Source organism: Micromys minutus (assembly GCF_963924665.1).
Source record: "Micromys minutus genome assembly, chromosome: 1".
Lineage (NCBI taxonomy): Eukaryota > Metazoa > Chordata > Mammalia > Rodentia > Muridae > Micromys > Micromys minutus.
Genome location: NC_137969.1, coordinates 220,608,821 through 220,627,270, shown reverse-complemented (window position 1 = coordinate 220,627,270; position 18,450 = coordinate 220,608,821). Strand labels below are relative to the sequence as shown.

At 42.0% G+C, this 18,450-nt stretch overlaps 1 protein-coding gene across 1 annotated transcript in view; it reads left to right on the top strand.

The window, feature by feature from the left end:
- Positions 1–16,299, top strand: part of WDR89 (WD repeat domain 89) — a 37,886-nt gene extending 21,587 nt beyond the window's left edge. The window contains exon 3 of the mRNA XM_080910270.1: positions 14,403–16,299. Within this exon, the coding sequence (XP_080766396.1) occupies positions 14,433–15,593 (1,161 nt within the window). The 5' untranslated portion in view covers positions 14,403–14,432 and the 3' untranslated portion in view covers positions 15,594–16,299. The remainder of the gene's footprint in view (positions 1–14,402) is intronic.
- The last annotated feature ends 2,151 nt before the right edge of the window (positions 16,300–18,450 follow it).

The window sequence follows — 18,450 nt, the reverse complement described above, 5'->3', positions numbered from 1 at the left end:
GTCATCCCTTGCCCAGCATTTCTTCAGCCCTGGGTCTAAATTATATTATATGATGGGTACTATTAAAAGTTAAAGAGGTTGTAGTTTGGGGTTGGGCTTTTGTTGGTTGTCTTTACCACATTGAACATAATATATGTGCACAGTTGATGAAGTTAGGCTCTGTTCAGTTAGGCTCGTGCTTTCTGTGGGCTCTGCCATCATTCTTAAGTCCTCTGTGACCAACCAGCAGGTAGACAAAGAGAAGGTGAAGTCCTATCTGTCCTGCACCATCTGACACAGATGTGCCATGCATCTTTTCCACTCGAAAAGTCTCAGCTGAGCCTAAGAACAGCCGGGACCCCCGTGTCTCTGCTGAGATCCCAGTGAACATCCTGCACCGTGTCTCACCCTGCTAGGTCCCAAGTCATGGCTTTCTGTGGACCTCTTCTCATTTCTCACTTTTTGCCTAAGAGCCTTGAAGAAACAGTAGCCTTTGCAGTGCCTCCCTTTGGTCCGCCCTGGTATGTGGATGTTTATGCCTGAGTTTCCTGGGGCTCCCTACCTATCCCTCAGCTGACTTCTTCAGGAAGAACTTTTGGGGTTTTACTTTGCCTTGCTCAGTAATGCCTGCAAGTGTTTAGGGAAAGGAGATTCTTCTGTGCTGTTTGCTTCTTGTGCCAGAGCAGAGTTGGAATTGAAAGTTGTTTTGTAAAGCTGTTGCTTTTTCATTGGAACACACTGGCAGGTCTTTATTGAGCTAAAAATACTTCCCTGTAATATTTACATTAAATTCCAAGTTGACAGCTTCTGAAAATACTCATAAGAAACTAGTGATACTTACTGCCTCCTGGGGAAAGGAAAGGGGCTTGAAGATATAAAACAATAGATTTAGAGTCTTGAATTTTGAACCATGTTGATTGTATCATATATTAAAAAGTATGTATATATTAGAATATTCAGAAGTTTACAGGATGGAATTCTATGTAAAGTTTTAAAAACATATCATTTTAGTGGCTTGTTTTTGTTTTTTCTTTAGCACCAGGGAGCCATTATTATAAAGAGCCTTCTAAGATTCTTCCTTCTCTCCCTCCCCCCTTTATTTCAGACTGTTAAAGGAGGAGTAGAAATTGGGAGAATAAAAGATCACAGTCCCTCCCTCTAATAGTGATTAAGTTTGACTTATGGAAATTCTGCTCCTGATTCTCTTTCAAAAGCTGTCTTACATCAGCAACATACCCAAGACTTGGATTATCTGTAAACATTACTAATACTAGGGCAGTTGTGGCAGCAGAACTCAAGGGTGGGGCTAGCCTGGGCTATATCACAAGTTCTAGCCAATCTAGGCTATGAAATCAGAATCCAGCTCAGCGCTCCTGAGTCATCAACATCATAATAAATGTCAAAGTCGCTTCTTTCTTTGTTGAAATTCCGAGGTAGCTGGCCTAAACAGTCAGGAAACGTTGAACATTTATAAAGTTGCTTTCATCATCCGACTTTACTTCATGTTGGAGGTGGTGCTCTGTAGATAGGCTACTTGTCAGCTGAGGATGCTTGTACAGACTAAACCTCTGAGCCGGTTACTGCTGGAAGAAGGGGGATGGCTGGTATTGGGTTAGGGTAATTAGGGTTTGGCCCTGGAGCCAGCGGCAAGTCCAGAAACTGATGCTGCATGGAGGGTGGGAGGGAGGGATTTGAGGACCTCCATCATTCTGTCCATTCTCAAATAAAATATGTGCAGCTGACTTTCCATTTCTATTAACGTTGAGTACCATGATTGTGCTGGATGAAAGGTGCATTTTGAGTTTGTGTCCAGCCTGAGAGACCCAAGACCCTGTTGTTTCAAATAAATAAATAAATATGTAAGGACACAAGAAAAAATTAAAGGGCAGATACTATAGTGACCATTTTTGCCTTGGAACATGGGTTTTCTGTCATAATTCTTTTCTCCTCTGTCATTGTATAGAATTAACTCAAGGTTTCTTAAAAAAGCCTAATGCGAGGCTAGAAAAATGGCTCAGCTGTTAAAATACTCGATGTTTTTCCAGAGGACCTGGATTCTATTTCCAGCACCCACAAGGGTGGCTAATATCTATATATGCCTCCAGCTCAAAGGAATCCAGTGCTTCCTTGACTTCTGAGGACACCGCACACATGTGGTACACTTATATACATGCAGGCAAAACACTTCTACGTATAAAAAAGTAAAAACTTGGAAAGAATCAAAGCCTAATGTGCATTTTCATCTATTTAATTTTTTAGCAGATAGTAGATATGAATTTCACAGGCAGCGGGTTTTATCAAGATAAGACCCCATGTGCTTCCCATATGTTGTATAGCCAAGGATGTCCTTAATCTCCTGTTCTTCCTGATCCGTTTCCCAAGTGTCAGGGTTACAGGCTTGTGCCCCCATGTCCTGGAGGTGCTGCTAAAGCATTTCATACAGAGGTGTTTGGTCATTTGGGTTTGTTGTTCTGAGTTTCAGTATGCATCTCTGGTTGGCCTGGAACTCAGTATTACTTAGAAGGCAATTTAGCAACATGTCCATTTAGCAGAGAACAGCAGCAGGTTCCTCCTAGGGCCTCAAACTGCCCAGCTATGGACTTTTTATGCATGAGTTGATGGATTTCCTCCTGAGGCTCAAACCCACTCAGTGCTACTGGGACAGAAGAATTCTGTGATGAGCATTGCTAGGTTTCTACTGTTTCTTTTATTTTCTAATTTTTAAAATGGCTCGTTTGTTTTTTATGTGAATGAATGTTATTTTGCCTGTGTGTATGTGTGTATGTATTTGTGTGTATGTATGCATGTATTTATGTGTGTATGTATGTATTTATGTGTGTATGTAGGTATGTATTTATGTGTGTATGTATGTATTTATGTATGTGTATGTATGTATTTATGTGTGTATGTATGTATGTGTGTATGTATACCACATTTGTGCTGGATGTCATTGGAAGCTAAAGAGTCTTGGATTTCCAGAACTATAGTTACAGTAATGAGTCACCATGTGGGCACGAGATTCAAACCCAAGGCCTGTGGCAAAGCAGCTAGTACTCTTAACCACCGAGCAATCTCTCTAGCCCTTCTACTGTTTCTTAATCAGAACTAAGTGAATTATTTGTCAAGATGAACTAGTCTTGGCTCTCCATTCCCAGTACAGTGAGACATGAATTTAAATTGGTTTTGGCTAGTGTTAGGAAAAAGATGAGGGGGGATGAATATGCTCTATGGAGGTGCGGTGAGACACGGGGGAAAGGAGGATGTCTCTGGGAGACCCATGTTGGAAATCTCTTCCCCCTGTGGGAGCAGTCACATGACGATATAGAATAAGAGTTTATTCAGGGCATGGGGAGGAGAGTTAAGAGGGTCGTAGGGGCAGAGAGAGAAGAGAGAGGAGTAGAGAAGCAGAGGCCAACCATGAGGACGTGGAGAGACGGGGGTCGGGGGGAGGAATGGAGAGAGGAGGGACAAAGGGGGGAGAGCAAGGGAAGAAAGAGCAAGAGAGAGGAGGGATCAAGCAGCCCCTTTTATAGTGCCAGGTAATGGTGGGGCGGAGCATACCTGGCTGTTGCCAGGCAGCTGTGGGGTGGGGTTTACAGAATTCCAACAGCTGGCTGTTGGATCCTGTGGCTCATGGACAAACAACTTCCTTTGGGTGAAAAAAAAATCTGTGTTTTAAAAAATACATTTCTTTGTGTGTGTGTGTGTACACGCGTGTGCACGCTCACGCAGCACAGGGTATGTGTGGACAGCAGTGTGTGTATGTGCACACACATGGCGCAGGATGTGTATGGATAGCCGAAAACAGCTTGGAGAGTTGTTTTTATACTTCCTGAGCTTACTCGTGTCTTCAGTTTGGGTGGCAGGAGTCTTTGCCTACGGAGCTATCTCACTGGTCCAGAAGAGATGCTTTTAGCCAATCAAACTCTTCCAATGCTCGTTTCAGTGCGTCCCTCGTTCCGTGCTGGGACGGAACAGTGCTGGGAAAGGAACAGGGGGCAGCTTTCACCTGCCTGTCCTGAAATCCATTCTCTTTATGTGGCCCTTTTTTTTCCTTTTCTTTCTTTTCCTTCCTTCCTTCTTTCTTTCTTTTCTTTTTTCTTTCTTTCTTTTTTTTTTTTTTAAGAAATAACATTGTATTTTTTTTGAGACAGAGATTGTGTATCCTAGGCCTCCCTCAAACTTGTTCTATTGCTGAAGGTGATCTTTTGCTCCTGCTCTTCCTGTCCCCATCTCCACCACCAGGCCAGTGAATGCACTGCTGGGTGTTGAACTCGGGGCTTTGAACTAGACAGACACTCTCCTAACCGAGCTATGTCACCAGCCCGATTAAGCTACTGTGTTTCTGTTAAGCTGAGCTGTTGGGTGCGCTGTATGAAGGTTGTCTTTGTATTTTCGGTTGTTGATTCTGTGGCAGAGGTAAGGACTGGCTGGATTCTGACGTTGTTATTCTTATGGCTCTTCATCCGCCGCGGTATTTTGTGAAGATACACATTCCTCGCTCGCTGGTTGGTTTAGTAAGGAACCGTCAACCAAAAGCTGGGCTGAAAAGGTAAGGCAGGACAATGCAAAAATTTCAGGACCATTTTGGTGATTTTGAAGTAGATGTAATCCGGGCTGGAGAGATGGCTCAGTAATTTAAGAACACATACCTGCTCTTACAGAAGATGCAAGTATGTCACAAGCATCCTTGTCGGACAACTTCCTGTGACTCCAGCTCCAGGGGGTCCAGTGCTCCCTTCTGGCTCTGTGGCCACTTGTACTCTTGTGTAAGTCATACACTGACATATACACATAATCTTCAAAATAATAAAAACCAATATTTAAAGTATGTGTAATGTGTTGGCTTAATCTCATACTTTAAAGAGCCCGTGGTCCAAAAGTGTAATTTGGGTGTTGAATGAGTGGTAGACCTTACAATAGGTACCACTTTAAATAACCTATAGATCACTGACCAAAATGGGGAGAATAGAATTTTCAAAAAATTTTGTTTGGAAGCTAGGCATAGTGGCAAATATTTATAATCTGAATAGTTGTGGGGGGGTGCAGACAGGAGCTTCAGCTGTTCAGGGCTAGGCTTGGCTACGTGTTAAATTTGAGACCACCATGATATGCATGAGATCCTATCTCAGAAGAGAAAAGAAAAGAGAGACAGATTGTTGCTAGAAGGACAACAAATGATCACTTTAACTTAGAGGCATAGCAGGGCATATATGAGAAGAAATTAGTGCAGACATTTGGAAATATAAGTGTATATATATAGAGAGAGGAGGGTTCTCCTGCTAAAGGGAGCACTTGAAAGAATGAGTTTGGTTCACTTGTAAGAGTAAGAAGTAAAGAGATCTCTTGGGGACTTGGAAGTGGAATATAGGGGAAGAACCCATGGGACCTATAAATTGAAGTAAATATATTCATTCTGGAATGATTCCTTAGTATGTATGACTGAGGATCAACTATATAGTCCTAAGAGACTTTATCTCACATATAACTTACTTGCATATTTATTTATGTGTTAAGCCTTAAGGGCTTTTTGTATGTGTTTTCCTTTAATAGATTAAACTGTCATATTGTTTGTATCTGTGTGTGAAAATAAGTTTTGTAGCTTGGAAATACCATTGGATATACTTAGTTTGCCACTAACACTTGTCTTATCTACTTCCTTTATATATATATATACGTTTGAGGGTAGCTTGATTTTTGTGGAGAATTATAGGATGCAGAGCTTAGAGTAAGCATCGGAAAAGCCAAGATTGTCAAGACTGCCAATCACAGGAGCCTATTTGAATGATGTCTAGTCACCTGGAATGCCACCGTAAAAGTGGTCAAACAACCTGGTCATAAACCTGGTCATTGTTTGCTGTTCTGTTAGGTTCCAGCCTACACCTGAGTCCCCCCAAACATCCAACATCCAAGCACTGTTTAGATCCTAAAGCTTTGTCTCTGGTGAATGGCACCCATCCTTATGAAGGAGGTCCTTTGTACTTAGCATCCTCCACCAATAGAATATTCCTTATGCCTTTTACAAACCTCCTCTCAAGTTCTTGCCCTGAGCACTATTTATCTGTCAGTAGAACTTACTGTTATTTTACAGCTCACGGGTGCTTTGGACTTTGCTAGCCAGTTTCTCTGTAGTGCAGCTAAAGCTTCTTGATAATTGCAGCATGGAAACCTTTCCCCAAAGTTTACTGTGCTTATGTGTGAGAAGAGAAAACCCTGAGCTCAAACTCTGAAGTTTTGTTGTGGTGCCTGTAAAGATGTGGATCATGAGACTTGTGGGGTCTGGGACAGAGAATGCTGTGTCCTGTGAAACAAGTTACAAATATTTGTGAGACACATGGGTGCTGGGAATTGAACCTGAGTCCCCTGGAAGGGTAGCCAGTGCTCTTGATCACTGAGATATCCCGTGAGCTCCAACATTACTAGGTGAGATTTGTTGTTGTTACATTTGATTTTTTATTTGAGAACTTTACACAGTGTATACTTTTAATTTTGTATTTAAAATTTTTCATACAATATATTTTTGTCATATTCTTGCCTCTTCCCCATTTCTTCCAGATTCTCCCTATACCTACCCAACTTAATATTCTTTCTATTTCTCAAACCTCCCTAAGCCTCCCCCAAAAGAAACATCAACAAAAACAGAAGAAACAACAGAACAATAAAAATCAAAGCAGACAAACTAAGAAAGAACACCAATAAAACAAAAATAGTGCAGATGCATACATGCTTTCAGTCACAGCATTCAAGAGGCAGAGGCAGCCAGATCTCTGAGTTCAAAGCCAGCCTTCTCTATAGAGCAAGTTCTAGGACAGCCAAGGCTATACAAAGAAACCCTGTCTGGGAAAAACAATTGATAATAATATTAACAACAACAACAACAACAACAACAACAACAATAATAATAATAATATGGTCAATATATCCAGTGACACTCCCTTGGAGCAAACATATTTTCCCCTTTTCCAGCAAGTAGCATATAGTTTCTTGGGTCAGGGGAGGGTTTTGGTCTACTTTCCCTTTTCAGTGCTGGGATTTTGCTTGCTTTGAACCTGTGCTGGTCTTATGTGTAATATCACAGTCTCTGAGCTTGTATGTTTATTAGAGCTGTAGTGTCTGGGGTGCTGTTCCCTTGGAGTCTCCATCACCTCTAACTCTTGTCATCTTTCTGTCACTGCTTTCACAGTTTTCAGTCTCATATGGAGGGGTTCGACAAAGACATCTTCTTTAGCTGAGTACTCCAAAGTCTCTCAGATTCTTCTCATTGCTCAGTTGTAGGTCTCTCTGTTAACTCCCATCTACCACAAGAAGCCTTTTTGATGAGGACTCAGCAATACACTGATCAATAGGTGTAGCAACATGTTAGGAGATATTTTATTGCTGTGTTCCTCTAGCAGACTAGTACTAATAATCTTTTTCCTACACCCATGACCTGAGGCTCAGGTTCTTGGCCATGTTAGCAGCGTCGGGTGCAGCTTCCTTCTCATGGAGCAGGCCCTAAATCCAACCAGAAAGTGGTTGTTTACTCTGGTAGCATCTGTGCCACTAGTGCCCTAGTCTATCTTGCAGGCAGGTCTCTGTTGTAGGTCACAGGGTTTGTAACTGGGTAATGTTCATGACCACTTTCACTTCTGGTATGATGTAGTGTACCTCTCAGTACCATGAATGCTGCTCAGTAAGGGGTGGAGTTTCTAGTTGGACACCAGCATGGAGAGTAACCAGAAACCTTGACAATAGCCTGATTGGAGAAGGTGGGGTGGCCCATAGGACCCCTTTGGTCAATAACTTAATAATCTGGAGCCTATTCCTGACCAGAGGTTTACTTAGTGATGTAAGATGTCCATTTGGAGCATTTTCCCCCCATTTTATGGTGACTTAATTTAAATTCCTTTCATATATGTATATATCATAGGAAACGTCTACATTGCTAGTTCTTGGGCTTACTTTGCTGTAGTATCCATTTGGGCCCTTCTCTACCTGCCTCCCCACTCCAGGCCTTAGAACCTTTGCATTAACTCTTTGTAGAGGGCTGATACACTGAGACAGATCCAGACAGACCAGAAAAGGGACGGAATACCATATTACTGACCTGCCTGCATGTAGCAGTGGGTAGTCCTAATCTAAATTTGCTGTTAGCTCAAAAGGTAGATTAAACTTCCTAATTTTTTGGATTAGTTTGATCTTTTTTTTCTTTTAAAGAATTATTTCTTTATTTTAAGGTATATGAGTACACTGTAGCTGTCTTCAGACACACCAGAAGAGGGCATCAGAATCCACTACAGATGGTTGTGAGCCACCATGTGATTGCTGGGAATTGAACTCAGGACCTCTGGAAGAGCAGTCAGTGTTCTTAACCACTGAGCCATTTTTCCAGCCCTAGTCTGATCTCTTAAATACAACAATCAATATGCTGACCAATATGATAGAGGCAGTCACTATTCCTGCTCTTCACATAGCCTCTTAGTAATGTGAGGTACTTCAGGAACGGCCACTTCACTGGAATGAACAAGGTTTTCTTTCTAATAGTGTACCAACAGCTGCTTTCTCTTCCTCCCCTTTTGTTTTTGAAATAAGGTCTCCTGTAACCCAGTCAGACCTTGAACTCACCATGTAGCTGAGGCTAGTCCTTACCCCTAGGTGCTCCTACCTCAGCCCAGAATTGTGGGATTAGGTGTTAAAGATCAGGTGTTCCCCAGTCCGGTTCAGCGACTCAGCACGAGCACACACGTCGTCACCAGCCTCTAAATATGACATATGTGCACTTTTAAAAGGTCCCTGCCGTCAAGTCCCACTCTGTCACTCTGTCTATCTCTCTGTCTGTAACACTTGCTCTGTCTGTCCTTTTGTTCCCTTGACCCCTGTCTCTTTCTTCTTCCTGCTCCAAGGCAGCCCTTTGCCCAGTAAATCTCTTTCATGATCTTGCGTTTGATCTGTTGACTTGGGTGTGACCTCTGTGACATTCCTTGGACGGCATATGCCAAGGTGCGCTGCCACATACGCCCCACCATACACCCCTACAACAGGATGTGCTACCACATCTCTTTCAGGCAGTCTGTTTCTAAATTAATGCACATTTTAACGTGTCCTTTAATGGCCAGCCATGGTAAAATAGTTGGCTAAGTAATACTGTCCTTCCCACATTTAAAATCTTCCCTTTCCCTTTTTGTGCATTATTTAAAATACTTTTATAAACATTATTTTGTAAATTTCAGTGAACAGAGGTTCCCTGCAAATACACAGATGCAAACTGTATCTTTTTAGCTTTCTTCTTTCCTTTTAGAACTGTTCTTAACATGGAAGCTGAAGCAGTTATACATTGAGTCTTTTGATGACTTTTTGTATGTGCGGAGCTGGGGGTGGAACCGGGGCTTTGTACAGATATTTTATTACTGTCTCCATCTCAATCATTTGTGCTCATTGAGTGCTGCCCTCTCCCAAGTGCTGAGATTTTAGGCATGCATTACCACAATGAGATGTATACATTGGTGGGGATTGAAACCAGGGCTTTGTGGTTGCTAGTCAAACACCTACCAGCTCATTGTGTTTGTTTATGCTGTATTAGTGTTGGCGTGCATCTGCCGTGGTGCTGTGCTCATGGAGGTATAGGACAACGTGTAGGATTTGGTTCTCTCCTTCCTCTAGTAGTTCCAAAAATGGAACTTAAAATATTCTTATAGGAATAAAGATTTAGTTTTTTAATTTAATAATTTAAATTTTCTTTTGTTTCTTTTCTTTTTCTTCTTCCTTCTTCTTCTTCTCATCCTCCTCTTCTTCCTTCTCCTTCTCTTCATCCTTCCTCCTCCTCCTTCATCCTCCTCCTCCTCCTTCTTCTTCCTTTTTTTAAAATCTGAGAGCTGGCAAAATGGCCCAGCTTTTAAAGTGGCTTGCCAACCAGACCTGACATTCCTAAGTTCAATTCCCAAGACCTACATGGTAGAAGTCACAAGTTGTCCTGTGACTTTCACGTATGAGCTATGAAATACACATACTCCACCACTACTACACACATAAATAAATATAATTAAGATATCTGAAGCAAATATGAAAGACATTAGCATCTGGTATTACATATTTGGGTGTTTTTTTCCCCACATCTCTTTGTACATTTGAAGTATTTTATAACTAGACATTTAAAACTTGAATAATAGGGTCTGGAGAGATGGTTAAGAATGCTGACTGTTCTTCCAGAGGTCTTGAGTTCAATTCCCAGCAACCACATAGTGGCTCACAACCATCTGTAATGGGATCAGATGCCCTCTTCTGGTGTGTCTGGGGAAAAAAAAACAGCTACAGTGTACTCACATAAAATAAATCTTAAAAAAAAAAACTTGAATAATGTAGGTCTTGGGTGTGGTGGTGCACACAGGTGGCAGAGGTGGGCAGATGTCTGAGTTTGAGCCCACCCTGGTCTACATAGCAAGTTCTAGGGTTACACAGAAAGACTGTCTCTGGAGCCCAGAGGAAGTAGAGGAGGAAGTGTGGGAGCTCAAAGGGACTGAGGACACCAGGAAAACAAGTCTTTCTTAATCAGCTGAGCAGAGCTCATTTGAACTGCACAGAGGCTGAAGTGGCAAGCATAGCGCCTACAGGGGGCTGCACCAGGGCCTCCTGTGTGTATTATAGCCTTTAGTTTTGTGTTGGATGGAACTCCTGAGTGTGTACATGTGTACAAGTGGGTCTCTGGGTCTTGTGACTTTTCTTGTAGCTCTTTCCCTTCTGTTCCCTTCTCCAACTTCAGGGTGATGGTTTTTGTTTTATCTTACTATAGTTTATTTTTTGATCTCTTAAAAACCTGTTCTTTTCCACTGAGAGAGTGGGAATGGGGTCTGAGTGGGAGAGGAGACGGGAAGGAACTGGGGGAGCAAAGGAAGGGGATCTCAAAGCAGGATGCATTGTATGAGAATCGATTTTAATAAAAGGGGGAAAGAATTTGACATTAATAAACAAAAATAAAATTACAATAGTGTTAAAGTATTGATAAGTTTAATATTATAGAAGCTAAAAATCAATGACTTGCAGCTGTAAACGTTTGGTTTTATTATGAAGCTAAGAACAGCCAGCAGCATCCATGTTATTCTAACATCAGTCAAGCCCGAGAGCATTTGTCCACTGTTTTCCCTATTCTGTTACAATTAGATTGTATCAGTACTAAATTATAAAATTATCACTTTAATTCATGACTCTTATATTGAGAATTCAGGGACTATAGCTGTCTCTCAGTAGGAGGTAATGTAATCGAGGATTCCTTGCAGATACCAACACCAGAGAATGGCTCCTTTTTGGATATAAATATTATATAATTAATTGTTAAATTGTCTTAGCAGCAATGACAAGGTCTGTACATAATTAGTATAAAAAAGCCTGTCTCTGAAGCTGGAGCGATGGCTCAGTGGTTAAGAGCACTGACTGCTCTTCCAGAGGTCCTGAGTTCAAATCTCAGCACCCACATGGTGGCTCACAACCATTTGCAATAAGATCTGATGCACTCTTCTGGTGTGTCTGAAGACAGCTACAGTATACTTATATATAATAAATAAATCTTTTTTTTTAAGCCTGTCTCAAGATAAATTAATAAATCAATAAATGTCAAACTGAATAGTATGGGCAGTGTGTTAGGGAACCAGAGGGGCCTTGTTAGGATGGATGATGAGCAGGTGTCAGTGGGGATGACTTATGTACACCGTGACCTGAATAGGAAGGACTGATTCATGCAGAAAATGTGGGAGACAGGCTAGGCTGAAAAGGTTCTGGCCAGGGACAAGTGTGGCATTCACCAAAGCACCAGATAAAATTCATCTTAAGCATGAGAATGTGGGAGCTGGCTATATTGACAGAATTCTACTGGCTGCTGTAATTCTAGGACTTTGTGGTACTCAGGACCGGGGATTCACCAAAAGTTTCAGGCCAGCCAGGGCCATGTAGTAAGACCCTGTCTTCAAAACAAAAAAAACCAAAAGAAAATGCTGGTTTGAAAGACAAGTTACAATATTCACTGGTGAGAAGTACCATGGGAAAAATTCAGACAGAACTAGATGTGGTGGACTACGCCTAGAAGGCAGAGGCCAGCTTCTACTGCATTGTGAGTTTGGAGTCATCTTGGGCTACATGAGAACCCTGTGTTGAAAAAAAAAAAAATAGACAAGAAAATAAAAGCAAAAAGTATGCGTATTTCCAGGCCTTGAGCTTGTTCTCCTTTACAGAGGCAATCCAGTGCAGCGTTTAACAGCATGTTTTTTGGAGCCACATCATCTAGGTTCGAATCCCAGTCATGGAGGAGCTGCTGCTGTCTGGAAGTACTTCTCCAGCACTCTCCACTGCAAACATGCTTCTCAGCTTCCCGCAGGGCTGGAACGAGTGTCTGTACACTGGATAGCTCAAAAAAGAACAAGTACATTGTTTTATAATTCCAAATATCAGAATTCTGAGATCGATATCTACTGGAAAGCTCTGGGAAGAAATGTTTTCTTGCTCCTTTCAGTTTCTTGAGTTCACCTACATTCCTTGGCATATGTGTCTACCTCTTTAAATGTTTTATTATGTGTATTATATGTCCGTGTGTGTACACATATACTATGTGTGAGTGTATGAGAGGCCAGAAGGTATAGGATCCCTTGGAACATGAGTTATAGGTGGTTGTGAGCTGTCCTGAGTGGGTACAGGAAACCAAACAGTTCTCTGGAAACACAGTTTTAGTTAAGGGTTCTATTGCTGTGATAAACACCAAGACCAAAAATAACATTTTACAGCCCTCTACGGATCAGAGAAGTCCGAGCAGGAACCTGGAGGCAGGAGCTGATGCAGAGGCCATGGAGGGGTGCTGCTTACTGAGTTGTTTCCCATGGCTTTCTCATTCAGGAACATTTGCCCAGGGATGGTGTCACGGTGGGTGTGTGGGACGCTTTCACATCCATCATTGGAAAGGAAAATGCCTGCAGACTTGACTGTAGACCACTTGGATGGAGACAGATTCTCAATTAAAATTCTGTTCCCAGATAACTAACTTGTAATAAATTAAAAACAAACTAGCCAGAACCAGCAGCAACCAGCCCAGGTATGTCCCCTTTATTGTATCTCCCCACTTCCTAAGTACTTCTGCCCTCCCCACTTCTACTGTTACAAACACTCGTGATTATGCTAGGCTTACTCAGATAATCTAGGATAATCTTCCTATTTTAAGGTCAGTTTTAAATTAGGTTGATTAGTGACCCTCATTCCATCTGCAACCTCAGGTCTTCTTTGTCGGTAACCTAATATGGTCTCAGGACCCAAGATTAAGTCATAAATATTTTGGGGGAATTATTTTTTTGCCTAGACATTTCTATTTAAATTAAAAGTCACATGAAACAGTTGAGGACAGATGATTCCAAATGCGGCGGATAGGAGTGGGGTAATTGTGTTTGAGTGCAGAACTATTGCTTTCTAACTCATTAGCATAAAATGTGGTAAGTTCTGTATTATGAGTGATTTGAGCCACGTGGTTGTGACACACACGTTTAATCCCAGCAATCCGGAGGAGGATAAGGATCTCCAGGACAGCCTCACTACACAGTGAAACCCTGTCTTGAAAATCCAAAATTAAAAAAGAGTGATCTGATTGATGAAAGGCAACTGAGTTTTATACATCCTGGAAGGGAACTGATTAAAGTATTAGAGAAGAATTATTTCAGATGTTTCATTCCAAAATGTTACAGGACAGTTATATTAGTGTTTCAGACCCTGTTCAGACTCTGGGACAAGCAAGGGACTGAGGTGCATATTTTACATACCAAAGCAGACCTGGCCTCCAGGTTCTCCCAATATCTCTCAGCTCATACCCTGCCCCAACCCTGAACTTTCCAGCCCAGGGGTTGGGCTGCCCTTCCTCCAGAGGTTCCCCGTAAATAATCCAGACATTTTGGTGTCTCTCTCTTCTCTTTTTCTTCTCATACAGCCTGTAAGTGTCTTTTCTCTTTCCCTTCCCCTTCCCATGGCGACTCCCCTGTCTTCAATCCTTGGGGCCAGTGAACTTGCTCGAGAGCAGCTTCCCAATAAACCTACCTTTAATATAATCTAATTTGGCTTGTATTGGCTCATTTCGGTGGCAGAGACATAACCTATCAAGGACAGGCAAACTAACATGTTCAGCAGCTTCCTAGGAGAAGGAGATGGGGAGAGAAAGCCACAGCTTTGCAGTGGAGCTTGTGAAGTATCCGCACAACAGAGTGGCCTTAGTGTTAGGAGCGTCAGAGAAAAAGAAGCACGCCCAGGGATTACGCAGCACAGCATCGGAGGGAAAAAGAGGTGGAAGGAGATGTGCTTTTCTGAGTAAGTCAGGCCCTAGTACTACACAGTAGAAGCTCAGCAGCATATACTCCAAAGAGTTTTGACTCGGATGCACTTTTAGAGAAACTGTGGGTTTAATTTTAATTTCCATATCTTTATTACAGAGTTTTATATCCGTGGATGTTTCTACTGACATGGAGAAGATTGAGGACCAGCTTGCTAATCTGCATATTGTTAGACGGTCCTCGGAGCCGAAAGAGCCCACTTACCTGCTTGGCATAGACACATCAAAGATTGCACACGCAGAAAAAGGAGGCTTAGTTGCTGTTCTGTGTTCAAATGGGTCGATAAGAATATATGATAGAGAGACGCTGAATCTGCTACGAGAATTTAGTTGCTCTCCTGGGCTTCTTAATGGAGTCAGATTTGCGAATTCCTGTGACAATGTCTATTCTGCAAGTACCGACGGCACTGTAAAATGTTGGGATGCCCGGTTAGCCAGTAAGAAGCCTGTGCAGTTGTTCAAGGGCTACTCTTCCAATAGTTTTATCAGTTTTGATGTCAACTGCAGAGATCATGTCATTTGTGCTGGTGCAGAAAAAGTTGATGATGATGCATTGTTGGTATTTTGGGATGCAAGGTTCACATCTCAGGATTTGTCTACTAGAGACCCACTTGGAGCCTATTCAGAGACACACAGTGATGATATCACTCAAGTGCGTTTCCATCCCAGCGATCCCAACATGGCTGTCTCCGGGTCAACTGACGGTCTGGTAAATGTGTTTGATCTCAGTGTTGATAATGAAGAGGATGCATTGGTCGCCACCTGTAACTCTGTTTCATCAGTGAGCTGTATTGGTTGGTGTGGAAAAGATTATAAGCAAATTTACTGCATGACACACGATGAAGGGTTTTGTTGGTGGGATCTTAATCATCTGGATACAGATGAACCAATTACATGTTTGAACATCCAGGATGTAAGAGAAATAACTGATATGAAAGAAGATCGTTTGGACTACCTGATTGGTGGCCTTTATCATGAGAAGATGGACAGATTGTTTGTTATTGGAGGAACCAATACCGGAAAGGTTCACTTACTGAGCTGCAGCAAGACAGGACTTACCCATGTGACCAGCCTTCATGGGGGGCACGCAGCCACCGTCCGTTCTTTCTGTTGGAACATGTCCGAGGACTCTTTGCTGACCGGAGGAGAAGATGCACAGTTGTTGCTTTGGAAACCTGGAGCTGTGGAGAAGACTTCCACAAAGAAAGACAGCTTGAAAATTGCATCCTCTGTGCAGCAGCGAGTTCGAGTCCACGGCAGCGATTTGTACAAGAAAAGGAAACAGCAGTGACGTCATGCTGGGACTCTGAAAAGCTCTTCCGGTTTTAAATCATCTTTTGCTACCTCTAGCACATCTTTTTAAAACTTACCTGTAAAAGCAGACAGTTAGCGATCCCCCTTCCCCCAGACAGATATTGAGAATGGTTTATTTAATTCAGGTTCAGACATATTCTACAATATTTTTAAAGCCTGCAGTTGAGTATAAAAATCAGTGACTTGACAGGGAATTTACAAGCCACATTCTGAAACCCATCTGTTGAGTTAGTGAATGTTAGGTTTGAAGAAATAGCTCTGAAAAGGAATCTTCAGTAGATAACCGGGGAGGGGAAGAAATGGGTGGTTTGGGTTATGGGTTTTAAAGTCACTTCTGTTTGAAATGACTTACTGTTTATACTCAGACTGTCAGTCACTGGAAGAGCTTTTGCCTCCCACTATACTTTCTGCATCACCTCCGGTCACTGGTAGTGAAGTATTATCGTGAGTCTGAGCAGAAGTTTATTTTAGAACGAAGTATAATATTTTCCTAAAATGAGAAAGATATATTTGGTAATTACTTGTATCTGTACTTTTTTGTCGCTCAGCCAGGAGCATCTGTACTTCAATACACTGTATTTACACTTGGTTAGCCAGCACCCAGGTACTTTGCTGACAAAAAAGAAATCACCGTACTAGATTTATTTCAAGACTTCAAGTAAGACAGGCAAATGAAAATACAACAGCAGGGCTATTTTAATTCAAAATAGCCTTTCAAAAATATTATATAATTAAAGCCCTGTTTACTGCCTGTGTGTGTGTATATATTCTCTTTCTCTCCTGTGGGTCCCAGGGATCATAGTCCTTAGACTTCCCAGCAGCCTCCACTTGCCAGGCTACCATGGGGCAGGGTAGGTAACATTTACTGCTAATTTTGTCATTTTTATTTAAAAAAAATCTTTTGTAAAGTTTCTTAATAAAAGAAGTTAATACTTCTAAGGTTTGGGTATCTTGTATTAGGCTTAAAGGTATCTTTTTACACATCCCAGAAAAATGGTCACGAAAAAGAGGGTTTATTTTGGAACCTTCTTGCAGAGGCCAGAAGAAGCAAAGCATGACTGTGACTGAGATGGGCACACTCACCAGCAAGAACCATAGCAGCAGCATTTGCCTTTTCCTTGGTCCTCCGTGTGCTGGGGCAACCTTTCACTTCAAGGTGCCACTCTCCCAACCTGCCCAGAGATATTCTGGATCCCACAGCCTCAAACACTTATCATTCCTTACAGTACACAGTAGGGCCTGTTGCTGTCCATAGCCCCTTTCTGTATGGTAGCACACAGCAATTTCTTACTCCTGTCTTAAGTACAGCTTACAATCTGTGCAGCAGCTGTAACCAGCTCTTCCCCTCCATTTTCAGTGGGTGAGTTTTTGGTATGTACATTATATTTCACAGTTGTTGGGGGAAAAATATACTAGACGTTCCATTGCTGTGAAGAAACCATGACCAGGGCTATATATAGAAGAAAACATTTTATTTGTTTATTTTTAAAGATTTTTTTTTTTAGATTATTTACAGTATTCTGCCTGCATGTATGCCTGAAGTCCAGAAGAGGGCACCAGATCTCATTATAGATGCTTATGAGCTACCATGTGGTTGCTGGGAATTAAACTCAGGACTTCTGAAAGAGCAGCTAGTGCTTTTAACTTCTCAGCCATCTCTCTAGCCCCAGAAGAAAACATTTGATTGGGTCTTTGCTGACAGCTTCAGGGGGTGAGTCAGGGACGGGCCATTCTCATCCAAACCACTACAGCAGAGAAGACAGCATTAGAGCATAGATCCTGATAACTGGTAAGATGGAATTTAAGGCTGTATTAACTTCAAAACGAGGTAAACATTGGAAAGGGATCTATAATTACAGTACAATGAACTTTTTGTATTAAAAACATAACCAATTATGTTTATCTCAAGAGTGTCAAGATAACATTAGAATGTCAGTGGCAGTGACGGACATAAAGAAATCAAAGTGCTGTTAATGAATGCAGAGACACCTTCCCGGCTCTTAGCGTGTTTTTCAGCTTCACACTTTTCTATATAAAAAAATGTAAATGCACAAGAAACAGAGTACCGACTGGGTACAAAATATGGTACAAAATCAGATGGAAAGCTGCTTTTCTGTCATAAGAGAAAAATCCCGTTCTTTACAACAGCACAGCTAGAACTGGAGGGCAGTGTGCTGAGTGGAGCAAGGTTCAGAAATGCATTGCATAGGCTCATGTGGACCTCAAGACATCCGTCTCTGGAGCTTGAGATGAGATTGCGGCTTTCCAGAGGCTGTGGAGTTGTAGTGTTGACTGGTGGGTAAGAAGTTCTAGTGTGCTGTTGCACAAGAGAGTGATTTGAAGAGAAGAGGGACTGGATAAATGACTTGGAGCTGAAGAGCACTGGCTGCTCTTCCAGAGGATCGGGGTTCAATTCCCTGCACCCACATGGCAGCTCAACTGTTTGTAACTCCAGTTTTAGGATATCAGATGCCCTCTTATGGCATCCATGGGTATCAGACAAGCATGTGGTACACAGGCATACATGTAGGCAAAATACTCATACACATAAAATACATAAGTTTAAAAAATCAGAGAGTTGGCACAATGGCTCAGTGGGTAAAGGGATTTGCCAGCAAGCCTGACAACCTGAGTTCTAGTCCTAGGGCCTATGTGATGGATGGGAGAACCAACTTCCCTAGGTTGTCCTCTGATCTCCACACAGGCATCTTATATGCACGTGTACACACAGAATCATTTCTTTAAAAAAAAAAAAATGGCATGGGAATGCACATCTTTAGTCCCAGCACTGGGGAGGCAGATAGGCAGATTTGTTTGAGTTTGAGGATAGCCTG